The sequence below is a fragment of the Halichoerus grypus genome, chromosome X (assembly GCF_964656455.1).
Source record: "Halichoerus grypus chromosome X, mHalGry1.hap1.1, whole genome shotgun sequence".
Taxonomy (NCBI): domain Eukaryota; kingdom Metazoa; phylum Chordata; class Mammalia; order Carnivora; family Phocidae; genus Halichoerus; species Halichoerus grypus.
In genome coordinates, this window is record NC_135727.1 from 118,237,126 (window position 1) to 118,254,395 (window position 17,270).

The 17,270-nt window shown below is 51.5% G+C and overlaps 1 protein-coding gene across 3 annotated transcripts in view; it reads left to right on the plus strand.

Annotated features, from left to right (window-relative positions):
- RAI2 (retinoic acid induced 2) overlaps positions 1–4,751 on the plus strand; it is a 60,776-nt gene extending 56,025 nt beyond the window's left edge. For all 3 annotated transcript variants that reach the window (XM_078064711.1, XM_078064710.1, XM_078064709.1), the window contains one exon: positions 2,766–4,751. In XM_078064711.1, coding sequence (XP_077920837.1) covers positions 2,790–4,382 — 1,593 coding nt within the window. In that variant the 5' untranslated portion in view covers positions 2,766–2,789 and the 3' untranslated portion in view covers positions 4,383–4,751. The remainder of the gene's footprint in view (positions 1–2,765) is intronic.
- Positions 4,752–17,270: the final 12,519 nt, after the last annotated feature.

Consider the following 17,270-nt stretch of genomic DNA (forward strand, 5'->3'; position numbering starts at 1 on the left):
TGGGCGAGTAGGAGGCCTAGAACCAGGACCAGGCAGGGAGAGGAGTGAGGTTTCACAGGAAGAGGTGAAAGCTGGCACCAGAGAGGAAGGTGTGTGCCAGGAGCAGGGGGAAGAAGCGTTGAGAAGCCTGCCTTCTCTGTCTGAGAGGGGACAGGGGTGCGTGAAGGAGCAGAGACGGAGGGAGGCCATCTTGTCAGGAAGGGCAGATAGGTGCAGCCCCTTACAAGAAAGCGCCTTCCTGCTGGGTAATCCTAAACTCACAGGAAGCCCAAAGATGGCACAGAACATGTCTTTTTTTTTTTTTTTTTTTTTTAAAGATTTTGTTTATTTATTTGAGAGAGAATGAGAGCGAGTACATGAGAGGGGGGAGGGTCAGAGGGAGAAGCAGACTCCCTGCCGAGCAGGGAGCCCGATGCGGGACTCGATCCAGGGACTCCAGGATCATGACCTGAGCCGAAGGCAGTCGCTTAACCAACTGAGCCACCCAGGCGCCCACAGAACATGTCTTGACCTCTCCTGGTGAGTTGCCTCAAAGGCCATCAGAAGGCACCTCAGATGGGTGGCCGTGGGTATCTTCTCTTACTTGTTGCTGTCCTTGTCCTCACCAGTCCCACCCCAGCTTCCCTGTAGCCTTTTCTCACCCCTCCCTGGGAGTTTTGGTCTCTGTGAGGGGCAGGGCAGAGCCTTCTGGAGGAGACCTCAGGTTCTCGGGGCCTTTACAGGGCTGTGAGTGAGTGGCACAAAGCTTCATCCTGCGGATGTTGGTGCCCCTCCTCGCATAACTTTGATGCCTTCTCATGCTAGCAAATCTCTCCGTTCAAAGACATGTGCCCTGCTGGCCTCTAATCTCCGCTAAAGCAGGAACCTTGTCTGACTGGCTCATGACAGCATCTCTAGCCCCCCCAGTGAAGGGCCGGTGTGCAGTAGGCATTCAGCAGACCAATTAATTGAATGAGTGAGTGCATGCACGCCTTCAGGAATGAGGGAACCAATGTTGTGTTGGAGGTATGATATTCTCTGGGCTGCATCAGGGGGCATTCCTCTCAGGAAAATCCAGGCCCTTGGCTTGGGGCAAGCCCTCTCAGCTTCCCTGGGGCGGGCTGTCTCCCTACTCCGCCCTAAAAGAATTATTGGCCAGCACGCTGGGTCACCTCCTGCTTTCCGGAGGACACCCTGGCTCTAGGGAGTCAGGCTCTGGAGCCCTCCCTCAGAGGCACCCAAGTGCCACCCTGCCGAGGGCATCACCCAGAGAGTTGTTTACATAGCATCCTTCCGCTTGCCGTCCCCTCCTCCTGCTTCAGAGAAACTCCTTGTTCTATGCATTTGACACATTTTGATTGTCTGGAAATATCACACCTTTGTTCATTTGTTAAAGCTGCCTTCCGGGAGTGAGGCCTTGTGTGTTCGTTTCCACTCCCATGGCCTGCTGGGCTGCCTCTTCTCCTTGTTGTGGCGGATGTGTTGGTAATTTAGGGGTGAGGAGAGGAGGACGTGAGGTGACCCCGGGACTAAAGTCTAGACAGCTCCAACAGGTGAGGTCAAGAATCTGAGTTGCCCAACGCCTGCCTGGTGAGCCTGAGGATTATTGAATTATTATTGAGCCCAACCAGACTCCAGGGCTGCACAGATCCCTAGTTAGACATGGTGCCTGCCTTCTCCATGGCAACGAGGCTAAATATGGACGCGTTTCCATGGAGAGCCATCTTGCCGTGGCAGCTCTGCCTCCTCCAGGAAGCACCCGCCCTGGGTTCCTTCGGCCTCTTAGGAGGCGGCCAGAAGTGCCGAGGATGTCAGGAAAGAGTAGCTCACCTTTGAGGATGTTTGTTTCCAACAAATCTTCCATTTCCCCAGCCCTAGAATCAGCAACATCCCCTCTTGACAGCTAGAAGTTAGGAGAGGTCACGGGTCACACAGATGAGCTGATTAGGGGAAGCGACCCTGGGCCCGATGAGCGTTCATGCAATTATCCCATGTCCGCCCGGCTCCGCGGAGTGGATTTTCCTGTGATGGGGAGGAGGAGGGATGGCATTTGTCAGAGGGAGTCCACGAGACAACTGTGATGATGCTTGTGGAAATGCACCGCTGCTCTTTTCATCAAGCCAATTTGGGAAGAATTATTGCTATAAAGAGTTTTTAAAAGGCTTTCCATAATTGGGATGGTCCTCTTCCATTTTCCTAGAATGTTCTAATGATGGACATTAAGGAGGGCATGTGATGTAAGGAGCACTGGGTATTATATAAGACTGATGAATCACAGACCTGTACCTCTGAAACCAGTAATACGTTATACATTAATTAAAAAAAAAAAAAAAGAATGTTCTAATGTCACAGGATTTTATTTTGTCCTCGAAGTAAAGTAAGTGTTTGCTGCCCATCTGAATTTGAACAAGTCAGATCTGCACATGTGCTAACCGTCCAGTACGGCACTGTGGAATGGAACTTGTTGTTTGGCGGAGGCTAAACATATAAGCTGAGTATTGGGCTTAAAAATACTCTGTTTAACCTCTCTTGGCTGTTTAGTCATTACATCATCTGTGTTTATAGCTTAATCGTCTGTTCAATTGGGCCTTTCGGTGCACAGCTGATCATTTGGGTGTGTTTGTATACATTAGGAAATATCTATAACATGTATGTATACATAGAGAGATGGGTGTGCTCCCTCGTTCACCGAGATATGGAAACTTTTAAAAGATGCGGAGGGAGCACTTAAGGCAATTATAACTAGTCTCCGACGGGAGCTTCACATCGCGCGTTCTGTGTTGCAGGCCCAGCGACACCAGAGCCGAGTGATGGACGATCTGCGGTCCCAGAACCTCTCCATGGACATGACCGACTCCTCTCCTGCCTTGGCCAATAACAGACTGGAGAATGGCATGGCCCAGCTCATCACCACCGAGGCCTGGAACATCAACTCCACTGACCTGGTAAAGAAGGCCCTGGTGACCGTGCCGGCCCCATCCATCCTGAACCCCCCGGCCGAGTCTCAGAGCGGCATGGCTCTGAAGGTGGCGGCCACCGTGCTGCAGCCCCTGTGCCTCGGGGAGAGCCCGGTGGTGATGCCCATTCACATGCAGGTGGAGGGAAGCTCTGCGCCCGAGCTCAACCCTAACGGCAATGCTGCGTATGTCATGACCACGCAGGGCCCTGTGCAGCTGCCCGTGGTGCTGGAGCAGCACGTCTTCCAGCACCTCAACTCCCCTCTGGTCCTGCCGCAGGAGGCCCCGTGCTCCTCCAGTGCCATCCACAACAACCTGTTCCAGGCGGCCGAGGACCCCGAGGCCCAGCCCCAGCTCCTGGACCTGCGGATCCCCAGCCAGCCGCAGGAGCCCACGCTGCCGTTTGAAGCCGTGCTCCAGAACCTCTTCCCCTCACAGGGCGCTCTCGGCCCCCCACCCTGCCAGCCTCCTCCAGGATACGCCCCTGTGCCCCCCCAGCCCTTTAACTCCCCCCTGTCCCCCCTGGTCCCTCCGGCCACCCTCTTGGTGCCCTACCCCGTGATCGTCCCCTTGCCCGTGCCGGTCCCCATCCCCATCCCCATCCCGGTGCCTCAGAGTCCTGAATCCAAGCTCAGCTCCGCTTTCCCCAAGCCGCCATCTTCCTTCGGCCTGCACCCCTTTAAAGGCCCCCAGCCCCCCCTGGAGAAGGAGGAACTGAAGCCCTTCGATATCCTGCAGCCGAGGGAGTACTTCCAGCTTAGCCGCCACACGGTCATCAAGATGGGGAGTGAGAACGAGGCCCTGGATCTGTCCATGAAGTCGGTGCCCTGGCTCAATAAGGCTGGCGACGTCAGTCCCCCCGTCTGCCAGGAAGATGCGGCCCTGGACCTGTCGCTGGCAGCCCACCGAAAGTCTGAGCCTCCCGTTGAGACACTGTACGACAGCAGCGGGTCCATGGACAGCCCAGGTCACGCCGTGATTGAGAAACTTCCCAGTGGCATGGAAGTGCCCTTTGCCCCTGCCACGGCCCCCGGGGCCTTGGCTCTGATGGATAGCCACGTGGGCGGCAGCGACCCCCCTCAGCTGCCCAGCCAGCCCAACCAACCCGGCGGCGAGGTCAAGGCTGAAAATCACATTGAGACCGTGAGCGAGTCCCAGGCGGCCAAGGTCATTGTCTCGGTGGAAGACGCCGTGCCTGCCATCTTCTGCGGCAAGGTCAAAGGCCTCTCGGGCGTGTCCACCAAAAACTTCTCGTTCAAAAGAGAAGACTCCGTGCTTCAGGGCTACGACATCAACAGCCAAGGGGAGGAGCCCACGGGCAGCACAGAGCCCCTTCGGAAACCCGTCAAAAACCGGAGCATAAAGTTAAGGAAAGTGAACTCCCAGGAAATACACATGCTCCCGATCAAAAAACAACGGCTGGCCACCTTTTTTCCAAGAAAGTAAATAATGGCTTTTTAAAATTTTTATGATTATAATATGGGGAAAGGTGCATTGGTTTTATAAAAAGGCATTTAAAACAAATTATCTTTGTTAATTATTTTGGGGAGTAGTTGGGAAGCGGGAAGGCGAATTGGCTCTAGAGGCCCTGTAAGCTAGTATCATTTTCTTTTTTAATTTTTGACTTTTCACAAATGAGTAAATAAGAGCAACCTATTTTTCAAGCAGATTGCACATTTTTTGCAGCTTTAATGGAATATTGGGTGAATCAGAGGGGTAAAAAAAGCTATTTTCATTGCCACAAAGTGCTTTGATGATGTAATACCTAATAAAGGGTAGGATGACTATTTCACAATAAATGTTTGTTTGCACTAATTGGTTGCAGCATTCTATCATTTTTTAAATTTGCATTCCTTAACTGGTGTGGTTTGGCCAAAACCATTGCTTGTAAAGCACAAGTTCTCTGTGCTTTGAGACCTATAAGCTCTTCGGGCATACCAGGCAGAGAAGAATTGTATTGGCCTATGCCCCCAGAAAAGGAAGACTAGGAAATATGTATGACCTGGAGCAAGTCACATCCCCCTCGAAACCTTGGTTTCGTCATTTGTACAAATGTGGCACAGAGAAGGGGTGGGGAGGCGAGCTTCAAGTCCCTTCCAGTTCCCAATGACCCCAGGTGTGGAGAATTCTGTCTGAGCCTTCTATAGACTAAAACAGACAAATGTGTCTAAAAGGAAAATTTGCCTGCTTCCTCCCCACCCCCTCCCAGAATTTAGCTGCAAAGGACCTTCTTTTCAAAGGCAGTAAGAGCATTGTTCTGAATGACTGAAAGTCTTGCAAGTCAAAAGTATTACTGAAGACCACTCAGAACGAGAGGTAAGTCCTTTGCTGGTGGATCAGGAGATGGCTCAGACATATTCCTGGCCTGGGGTAGAGATACTCGGGAGTGGGGTCGGGAAGGAAAGAAAAGTCGCCCCTCTTTAGTGAAGCCGAGTGGTTCTCAACTGGGGGTGACGGTGCCTCCCCTGGGGACATCTGGCAATGCCCGGAGACACTTCTGGTTGTCAGAGCCGGGATTGGCTGGGGGGGGGGGGGTAGCGGGAGGGATGCTATCGGCACCTGGTGGGTAGAGACCTGGGACGTTGCTAAACATCCCACAGGCACGGAACACCCCCCCCCCCCCCCCCCGCCACCACAGTGGGTGATCCGGCCCAAATGTCAGTGGTTGCCGAGGCTGAACACCCCTGGCTGAGCCATTTCTCGTTGGGCGGAAGCGAGGAGCCTGGAAGAAGGGAACAGTACGCTGCTCTTCTGTGACAGCACAGAACCCCCCCACTCAAATCAGGAACCGTGAGTGTACGTTGGAAATAGACCTGCCGGGTGGCACATCACACCTGAGTCTGAAGCTGGGCTGGCGAGAGGCGGATTACGGCGTGCCTGCCTTTAAACTTAGAGCTCTTTCTTGCACGTCTTGCAGTTAGCATGCGTCCAGCTGTCACTGAGAACACGAACAGGAGGAAAAGCAGTTGCGAGACTGTTCTTTTATTACCAGGCTCACCGTGGATAGGGTTACCGTTTCAGCCGGTCCTGGGTTCTACGCCCAGAATGGATTCTCTCTTTCCTACTTCACGGCACTGGTTACACCCCGGCCCTTCGGCCTCCGCACAGGGCACTCTTTTTTTCCACTTTTACTGCCGTGCTGGGTCGCTGGCCATGTTTCCTGAGCGTGGCATGTGTGTTCTGGTCTCGGAGACGACAACCCAAATGCGCCCGGGGACTTGCTGGGGTCTCTCCCCCCATGTTCGCGGTCGCTTCTGCTGCCCCCGTCTTCGCAGCGTACTTCCTACCGCAGGAGCTGCTGCTTACCTGGCTTCAGGGGAACAGAATTCTCCGTCTGGCCTATAGAAGAAGCAGGTGCTTAAAGCTCAGTGACATATAGGTGGTAAAGGAAGGCATTTGCGGCCTGTAATTACATTATAAACCTCAAGCCACAAATTTCTCTTTGATGTGTCTGGAAGTGCCCCGTCTCTCTTCAGCTGTTGCTGCTGGTTAGGTGAGAACTGTTGGCTCCACGGCCTAGCCCCTCGCCCCGGGACAGATCCCTGGAACAGGCCTCCCCCCCCCCCCCCCCCCCCGCCCCGCCCTTGCCGCGTCCAGCCCCAGGGCCTGCCAGTCGTGTGTGGCTGGGGGCCGCTGTGGCGCAGGGAGGCTTGCCCCCTGTGGTCCGTGAGGTCTCCCCAGAGCGTTGTCTAGCGACCAGGCTCAGGCTCGTGCTGTTGGGCCAGTGACACCCTCCGCCTGCCCCCCTTCCCCTGCCTTTGATGGAAACTGGAATCCACTTGGCTGCCCGCAGGCCAGGGAATAAGGAGAACAAAGGGCTTCTTGCTGTGGCCAGGGTGAGCCTAGGGTTCCATGGTGGTTTAGTTCCATGCTCCCTCCCCAGTCAGAGGTTTTCAGCCTTTCACACAAACCTGATGTAAGAATTATCAGCCTGGAACCACGGCTCCTCGCCTGAGGCATGTGATCCCCACAAGGGTCACAGAGGGGGCCACGGGCAAAGTCAGGCCCCATCGTTTTTCTGCTTGATTCAGAGAGCTGTGCTCACTTATTCGCCCACCCCTCACAACTGTCTCCAGCTACCCTGCTTTCAGGTTTCGGCGGGATTTGTATCAGACTCTTTCTTGTGACTTAATTTCCCATTTCTTCTCAAAAAAAAAAAAAAAGAAAAATGTTTGGGCCAACCAACCGAAAGAATAGCTTTTCGGTCTTTTAGGAAATAGGATTAGTCCCCAGGAATGTTGATATTTGCTCAGACTTGTCAAGATGGCTCCAGCTGGCCTCAGTTCAGAAATGATAAAAAATTGGAACAAGTCACAAAGATCCGTATTTGGGGGTAGTTATCCTCCTGGCAAAATAAAAACTGATGGAAAATAGAGACTTAAAGATGATACAGTTACAGTGAGTAGAAAATTCTAAAGTGAGGTCAAAGATTTGTTTAGATTCAAATACAAAACTCTCATACTTTAAGCATGAACACTTTGTCTGCAAGGGTGAAAACTCCAAACAAAAGGAGGGAGGGAGGGAGGGATAGATGGAAGGAAGGGAAGGAGGGAAAGAAGGAAGGGAGGGAGGGAGGAAGGGAGGGAAAGGTAGCCAATTACTGAGAGAGTATGTCAATACAGTGATTATCTCCATAAATACCATAATTAATAGAGCAGGAAAGGATTTAGATTCCATTTTACAAGTGAGGAAATTGAGGCTCGGAAGAGTTTTCTGCTTTCAGTTTTTAAGTATCAACAACTTAAAAATATGTACTTTGCAATGATTCTTAAATATTGGGTTTGAAGCCCAATGAACCCACAGGAATTTGGATCCTTTGGGGGCAAAAACCAGTATGAATTAGCGAAGAGTCTGAATTACAGATTTTTTTTTCAATTATTTTCGAAACCATTCCAATTAACTGGAATGCCCAGAGCACTTGGTACAATTGTAAAGGGGAGATTTCAAGCTGAAGGGTGGCGATGCAAGCCTCTAAAACCCACACTCAAAAGCCGCTAAGCTGAAAACTTGTAACAGCAGGGAAAAAAGCGTTAGAGGTCATTCTGGCCGACTTTACTCCTCATTAAATAAAAAAGGCAATTTTCCAGAACAGCTCACTACCACCAGGTCAAATAACTGACCTCCCACATCAGCAAAACAAAATAGGGTGTATTTGAGGTCCTTAGGGTGCCCTTTTAATAAATTGGTATTTATTTTAATTAACATATCGGTTGATTTTATAGTAAGTAGCATATATGAGTGCTGGAAAGAACTAGTTCCAAAATGTTGCAAATAATCCATCTGCAATTGTTGTTAGACCAGGGGATTTCTAAGCAAAGTGAGACCGTAGCTATGCCCTGCCGAAATTACGAACGAGTTCAAGTTAAAGGAGATGAACTCTTGAGGTTTACTATATTAACCCAACTTGTAGGTTATCTTGGTTATGTCCAACTATGTTCTAGATACATACTCAAAAGTGTAGGCTCACTCTGCTGATAAAGATGGCAACTCACCTGCAAACTGTCCTCCCTCTGCTTTAAATAATTTTTTAAGTCTAACGTTTGATAACCCAGTCAATTAGTAAGAATGTAACGAACCCCTTTACATCGATAGGCCCATGCTCTCAGTCCCGAATGGTACCGGGAATTCAGTTTTATTTATAATCGCTTCAAATAAGGAACTTGGAGAGTTTTTCCCAACGTAGAAATTTTCACTAGGTCATATTTCAAGCCATATTAAGAAATACCACAATGAACAGACTAAATTCTTTGAAAGCGGGGACTGAATCCTATTTCTTTACCTCAAGGTTTCTCCACTTTGGCACTATTAACATTTCGGACTGGATGATTCTCTGTTGTAGGGCACTGTCCTGGGCGCTGCAGGATGTTTAGAAGTATCTCTGGTCTCTCCCCTGAGATGCCAGTAACACCCCTCCCACCTGTCCCCCATCGCCCCAGTTGGGACAACAAAAATGTCTGCGGGCATTGCCAGGAGTCCCCTGGGGAGCAAAGTCACCCCTGGTTGGGAACCACTGCTTTATTCCCAGGGTTTGTCTTACTTATACCTGGTCCCCAGCAGGAGCTCAAAAACTCTCTGAAGAATGAATTCAATCAAGAGACAGGAAGAGAGATCTGTAGCTGTGGTCTCTGTACCCCCCTCATACTTTCTGGCTTATCACCACGTGCCTGATCTGACCAGGAAGCTATCCTTTGGAAGCCCCATTCATCCATCCAAAGGGCCATCACTCATCCAGCATCTAACAGGGCCCTCTGGAAACTTCTCTCTAGAAAACAGAGTTCAGCGTACCTACTCCACCTCACAGAAAGGGCAGGCACTCAGCCAGTTCTGAAGGGAAGCCTCACATTTTACCAACACCATGAAGCTGGAAGGAGCCGTTGCTCAAACCCCCTGCCGTGACGGCATTCAGCAGTCTTATCTGCAAGGGCAGCATAACCCAGGAGTTGACGAACATTGCCAGGAAGTTGGGTGTGGATTTTCTTCCTGGGTTTCACCTCAGTCCTTCTTGATGCGCTTGAGCCCAGTTTTTTGCTTGTCCTTAATGGAAACAAAGGCCGAACCTCCTCCTCCTAGCAGTTCCCTATTTAAACACCAGATCTTTCCACAGCCTCCTTCCCTTGGACTCAAGAGTCCCTTCTCCTCGCACACTCTCTGAGCTCCTACTTTGTAGTCCTTTTGTCATCTTGGTTGGTTTTCTCCCAGTTTCTCCATCTACTTTGTAGAATCAAGAACTCCAGGTAGGTGATGGAAATGTTCTCAAATCGACTGTGGTGATGCTTGTCCAACCCTGTGACTATACTAAAAAAAAAAAAAAAAATTGAATTATATACTTTAAATGGGTGAATTGTATAGTATATGAATTATATCTCATTTATTGAGCTTTATGCTGTTACCTTTTTTAAAAATAATAAAGGAACCCCAGATAGAAATTGGGAACCAACTGTGGGTTCCAGCAAAGCCTCCTAGAACTCAATGGTTCCTTCCCATCTTCGGTCAGTTAGATAACTTCTGGTTATCTTCCCACTGGGCCCTGACATCTTTGATTCATTATTTCCTGTTTATGCATCCTCACTTCCCTTTGGACCCAACCTGTCTGACTCTCCCAGGTTTCTCTTTACTGTCAGAACTTTCCTTGGAGCCTCATCAACCCATGTCTCATTTCTTTGAATCTGGGGCCCCTTCTTCCGAGTGGTTTGCCCTGAATAGGCCTGATGAGGGGCTCCACCAGCGCGGAAGCTTCTCCACCCGGACTCTGAATGACAGGGCAGTGTGCCTTCTACTATCTCATTTTACATTTTCTCCGTGAGTAGAGGGGACATTCAGGGCGCATGTGGCCCAATGACCTGTGAGCTCAGAATTAGGAGACCAGGTTCCTGACTATGGTTCCCTCCTCCAGGAGCGGGGCTGGGTACCAGTGCGGGAGAAACAGTCAAGGACCCCAGCACTGTCCCCACAAAGCAAACACTCATCCCCTGATTACGGGCCGCCAGCAGGTATCAGTCCCTGAGGTGGCCACAATGGCAATGGATACAAAGGAAATGCCTTTAGGAATTCAGTGTTCCTTGAGGCAGGGCCAGCATACGGCATGAAAAGTTTGTTGTTAACAAGTGATGTTTTCTTGAATGCGGCTTTATGATTTCAAGTACCAGACTAATGGGAACCAGCTAACAAGGTCTTATCTGGCAGAAGTCCTTGGGGGGAATCTTGTTTATACAGGGATAACATTATTGGTAAAGAGCTTATCAACTATTTGTAAGTGAATGGGTGCTCCTGAGGTCCTTGAGGGTGGATGAGAACAGTGTGTTTTCTTTGTGTGGCTGGGGAATGAGACTAGGGTGGATGAGAACAGTGTGTTTTCTTTGTGTGGCCGGGGAATGAGACTAGGCAGGCAGTGGGAGAGCAACTGGAATGGAGGGCTCATTCTTTAAGCTCTGAGACCTTTTTACTGCCACTATTTTCAATGGGGATCTTTTCAAAATGCATCAAGCACCTGGCAGGGGAAACCCCTCTTTGACTCTGTCATTGTTCCGGCCATCGGTGACTGGCCTGAGCTGGAATGACATGATGCTTTGCAGGGTGTCCTGGGTCGAGGGCTGGCATTGGCTCTCCCACTGCAGGGGAGTGAGTCTCTAGGGCAGGCCTCTCCCTCCCATCCGAATGAGCGAGCGAGGTTCTGGCCCTTAGGCTGGAGGCTCCCTGAGACAGACCCACGTTGTAGAAGGGACTGCTCGGTCCGTGGCCCACAGTGCAGGGCAGCTGGGAGAGCTTCAACAGTTGCTTATTGAAGTGAAACACAGAGTTCCTTCTTTACTTTCTTATTTATCACCTCTTGGCTATACTGGACCCTGCCGTGGACTCGGCCACTGTCAGGTCCTTCTGCTTTGGACCTGTTCTGGATCCTGGGCACGAGTGATCTGTGCAAGCACCAGATGAACAGGACACTGTCTTGTAGACAATTCACTTGGGGCCTGCGTGTCCTATTTATTTACCCTTCAGACCCCTTGTTGCCACCATGAAGGTTAAAATCCAGCAGAATCCATTTGAGCCATTAAACATTTCCAAATTAATGAAATTTTTTTTAAAGATTTTATTTTATTTATTTAACAGAGAGAGACACAGCAAGAGGGAACAGAAGCAGGGGGAGTGGGAGAGGGAGAAGCAGGCTTCCCGCTGAGCAGGGAGCCCGTCCGACTCCGGGCTCCATCCCAGGACCCTGGGATCATGACCTGAGCCGAAGGCAGACGCTTAATGACTAAGCCACCTAGGCGCCCCAAATTAATGAAATTTTAATCAGTGTTTTACTGAAGCCCCTTCCTTCCTTCCTTCCTTCCTTCCTTCCTTCCTTCCTTCCTTCCTTCCTTCCTCTTTCCCTCCCTCTGTCTTTTTTCTTTTTTGTAACGTCTGGAAGTGCTGCTTCTGTTTCACATTACAAGAGACCGTAATTACCTAGGGAGTCATGGCACCTCTCAGGCCCTGTGTTGCTGACCTCTTGGGGTGCCTTTACCCCTCTCCCTTCTTAGCTTTCCTGACACGCCTCTCATCCACGTTCTTCCTTCTCCTGACTGTGTCATCCTTTGCCCTCCCTGGACAGAGATGCTGATGTTCCATTGCTGTCTCTTTCTCTCCGCCGCAGACTGCCCATGTCCATGGTTCTCACCCACGTGCCCTCGTGCGGTGACCTCATCCACTCTCCTCACTGTTGCCAACACCTTCATTGTGTTGACTCATCTCAGTGTCCAGCCCTTCAGACTCAAACACCCAAGATCCTCCCCGCCATCCTTATGGCAGGGAGGTCCTATAGGTGGTCCTATAGGTACTTCAGACTCATCATCCCTAAAACTTGATGCACCGTCTCTCTTCCTCACCCCTGCCCCAGATCCAACTGTGTTGCACACTTTCTACTGCTCCCCTCTTCCCCATTGCCCAAGCAAGAAATGTGAGGCTGTTCTCCATGACTCTGCCCCTCTCCTTTACCTCCCACATCCCTTCTTGCTCACTTTGCTTCCTTGATATTCCCCAAATCTGCCATTCCTTTCCTCCACACTTACTGTTCTTGACCCAGCCCACATCATCCTTTGCCTAGACGTTTAAAATGGGCTCAGAACTGGGTGGGGACCATGCCTCCATTTGTAGCCACCCCCTCCAATCTCTTTTCTATTCTTCCACCAGAAGAGTTTTCGTAAAAGTCAAGTCTTACCATGTTCTTCTGCCGCACAAAAGCTCCTGGTGTTGGATACATCCTTACACCCTGAAGAGGCATCCCGTCTCTGGCCTCTGAGATCAGATTCTGGACCACCTCTGGGACTGGAGCTGCCCACTTCACCCCTGTGTATAAGCTCCTGGAACACAGAAGCTTAACAGTTCCCAGCATAAACTTCTGTGGGTCCACCCTTCAGTGCCCTGACACCCCCTCCCCCTTACTTACTCTGGCTAATGCTTCAAGATTTAGCTCCAAGTAACATCGCCTCCAGAGAGGTTTCTGTGACGACTCCAGCATAAGCGGAGAGCTGCCTCCGGCCCTCCCATGATACCTGTATCATTTTGTCCACCTCATTCATCTGAAAGTATGTCTCTGTCCATCCCACTATACCATAAATTGCTCTAGGGCCAAGGTCAAGGTCATTGTATCTGTCACACCTAGCACATTGCATGGGGCATTTAGGGAGCCCTCAATTTCATTTAAGCCAGGGGGTGGCTAGGGACTCTGGGTAGAAGGTAGGAGTGCCGACTTTAGAGCTACAGAGTCTGGATTCAGTTGCCACTTCTCCTTTCTAGCTGTGTGACTTCAGGCAAGTCACTTCATCTCTCTGCCCCCATTCTTCATCTGTAAGATGGGAGTAATAAAGTGTCCGCGAGCACATGAGGTAACGCGTTTGAGGCACCAAGGACAGAGTGCTCCATACATTAGTTTGTATTATACTTTCTTAATGGGTAGTGATAGAGACCACGGCCAACAAAAGTCACAGAAGTTGCTGATTTTATTAAGCTTTTCGTGGTAGCTGGCATATTTTGGGGTTCCACTTTGTTCTACAGAGGTAGCTTTCTAGCCAAGCACTGTCATGCCCTCCTCCAGACTACTGACTAAGAGTTGAAGCAACTTACGTGTCATCTCATTTTCTGTCCTGGCCTGAGAGAGGGTCGATCTCTTGGCCATGAACAGGAAAAGGGACTAGTTAGAAAAGGACATAAAGAGACCTGGGTGGGAAGGAAAAACCTCAAAGGCAAGATTGGCCATGGAATCAGAGTGGTGCATGTTCTTAAACTTCACTCTCCTTTGGTTTCCTCCTCTGTGGAACCATGACTCAGCTGCCTTGTCGTGGGGATCGATGACATAAGGCATATGCCCGGGGCCTGCTGGTACGAGGCATGCACAGGCCACCATTCCCTCCTTCTCCTGCGGCAGATAGCCCCCCCTGTCCAGAGGCCACCGCTCAGCCCCCCAGCCCATAGAAGGCCATGCCCCAGAGGCAGCTCTGTAGTGGCCCTGGGGGGCTGTGCAGCCCCAGAAGCCTGCAGTCTGGTGGGCAGGGCCATGGGGCCTTCCTCTGAGATAAACATATAGAGCTGTTCTCCTGTTTATCAAACCCTTCTTATAAATATCTCATGTCTTGGAGCAGATAAACTTTTATTTGAATTAGAAATATAAACTCGCAGGGCGCCTGGGTGGTTCAGTCAGTGAAGCGTCTGTCTTCGGCTCAGGTCATGATCTCAGGGTCCTGGGATCGAGCCCCACATCGGGCTCCCTGCTCGGCGAGGAGTCTGCTTCTCCCTCTGCCTGCCGCTCCCCCTGCTCCTGCTCTCTCTCTCTCTGCCAAATAAATAAATAAAATCTTAAAAAAAAGAGATATAAATTCACTTTACAAGAGATAACAGCAGTTTCTTTTTTCTAGTGAGAGAGCTTCCTCTGGTGCCCTTTAAACAAGATCTAGCGTGTGGGCAGCCTCTCAGGAACACAGCTACTAGACAAATTGAGGGCAATTGTATTTGAAATAACTACAGAAAAGGGTTTGTGAGGTTCGTGCAGAAAAGGAATCCCTTGCTCATCCTGTGTAAGAGCTGCTGACCTCTCCGCCACAGAAATAGGAGCCTTTGCAGTTAACGGATTTTCACAAAAAAGCCGAACAGCCACTGCTTCTCCGCCGGCCTGCTGGGGAGAAAGCACCACGGACCGGCTCCGGCTGCGCTGGGAGGACAGCACCTCCCGCTGGCAGCCACCGCAACAACCACACGGCGCTCGCACGCACGGTCGGCCTGACTCCTGCACCTTGCTGATGACGTCGGTCCTCTGGAAGCAGCTAGTCCGTGAGCACCTTAGGACATCCGGGGGAAGGATCCAGATTGAACATCCCCAGGACCCCAGGTTTTCAGGAAGGCACCTCCTCACCCTTTAGTAATGGATGGAAAACCTTGTTTCGGCAAAGCCAGCGAGAGAGGCTGAACTACGAGCTGGAGGACGGACGGCACAGACTCAGAGCGCATGGAGCCCAAGCGACAGCCGCCCAACCGTGGTGGGGAGGAGAGAAATCCAGCAGGTGCAGGGCGGTGGGGCTCTGGGAAGGCAACAGGGAAGGACGGAAGGTGAGGTCTCAGAGAGCACGGACCCCAGGCTCGAGCCACTGCACTCGAGGGAGGGTGGGCAAGGAGCCCCCCACGTTACAGCTGCCACGGGACGCTCTTCTAAATGCCCATTCTTCACCCTGGCCACACGTGGATCCACCAGGGGAGCTGCAAACACTGCTGGGGCCCAGGCCCGGGCCCCAGACGTTCCCACGGCCCTGGTCAGGGGAGGCAGGGTGCTGAGCTTGACGGCGTCCAGGGGACCCCCACGGGCACCAGGCTGAGGGGCACTGCTCTGTACGCTTCGTGGGGCTGGTCCCAGGACCATTGCATTGAATTCTCGGGTCACCCGGGCAGGTTCACGTTACCAGCCTGGTTTATGGGCAGCAGGAGAGGGCAGGCCATGGCCACGGTGCAGCAAGAAGAGGGTGTGAAGTGACCGTAAATGCGACCGACGGGACCATGACCCACTCTGCCCACGAGACAGAAGGGGTGCGACACTCACAGAGCAGCACTGAGCTGTGTGGTGCTCAGGACACTCTACCGCTTTTATTCAGCTCTGTTAAAACGGGGGGATGGATCACAAAGCACGACTGATGACTGGATGCCACTTCAAGATGGGGGCACACGGATGTGTCTGTGTGTGTGAGAGATGGAGTGTGTGCGTGTGTGCGCGCACGTGTGTGTGTGTGTGAGGGGGAGGGAGGAAGGTAAAGACAGTGTGAGAGAGAGAGATCGAGGAGACACAGAGCTAGAGGGGGAGGTGGGGCTTCGGTGGGGGCAGAGAACAGGAAAGAGACTCGCAAGGAGTCCGTACATAGAAGCGGACACCTCCCCTTTGCTGTGTGAGTCTGACCACAGCCAGTCTGCCTTCCAGGCTGTCTGGGCCTCCGACCCTGGGAGGTTCCTACCAGGGAGCCGTGGGGACAGCAGGGTGGCCCAGCTCTGGGGAGCAACGTGGCCACAAGCCCCCCTCCGCTCCAGGCTGACACCTTGTCCTGCCCATAGGCCACACGCTGGCCACCAGCTTCGCAAGTCAGAAGCTCTCCTCCCTTGCCTTTTTTCTGGTGGTGACGCCAGTCCCACGTTGTTTCCTGGCTGTGGTCCCAGAGTTCGGGCAACCTTGAACGCGATTCCTTCTCGTATTTTAAAGACAAAGGTGGTTGCGCTTGACTGTTTGCGGGCTATCATGAACCCAACAACTCGGGCCATCCTCAGAGGGACACCTCCTCTGACAACAGCCCAGAAAAAGGTAAAATGAAATTGCCGGAGTCGCCTCCCAAAAGAATACCTGAATGGGATTCCATCAAGGGCACTGTGCATACTGAATGATGGATTCTGTTCACTGAGAGCCCGCCCCCTACCCCCAGTAGCTGCCAGAATGATCTGTCCAGAATGCTGGTCTGGCTGTGTGACGCCCACCCCCATTTATAATTCCTTAATTGCTTCCCACGGGCCTTAAGATACCATCCGTAGGTGACCCAAGGGCCTTCCTGTTCCAGGCCTTGTTCAGCTCCCCAAGTTCATAACGACTCCCCAGTATCCAGCCCGTGTTTCAGTCTCTCTCAACACTTTATGGTTTACCAGATGCCTCAAGATTACACAGCCTGGCAATGACCTGGATGGAATAAGGGAATCTGTCCCCCTTTAAGTGTGGCCCCAAGTGCTCCCGTGGTCGGCTGAGCAGGGGTTCTTGTGAAGATGGAGGATTTGAACGAGAACCAAGGTGGAGGGAGGGAATGAACGCTCACAGGCAGAGCCGAGATTCTTCTTTAAAATGTGGGGTTAGCTTTACCTCACAGATAAATAAAAGGCCGGCTGCTCAAGAGCCCATGTCCCGCGGCCAGAGGGCTAAAGTCTTACGCCGATAACACGGAGGTCACATGAGGCCTGCATGCACATTTTGCTTGGCCTGGGCTTTCATATACTTATGCCTACATCTTACAGTTGGGAGACTTCACATGAAAATCTGCATTTCTACTTGCTTTGGAAAAGCTGGAAGATCTATAGCATAAGACTCAAAATTTTGCATGTTCACCACTGCAAGGACCACTCCTTGGGGGCAACAGGCGGGCTCCAACCGGACACGGCCCCCTCCGGTCGCCTGTGCACACGTAAGCACTGCACCCAGCCAGCTTCTCGGTGAGGCCGCCAACCTGGCCCAGCCCCAAAGCCTGTCTGCCATCACTTTAGCCTGAAAAACAAGGTGCACAGCCTCGTGGTAGAAACGATGCTACGTGTTGCCCGAGTCTTCCGTTTTCCTCTTCTTGGGAAAACCAC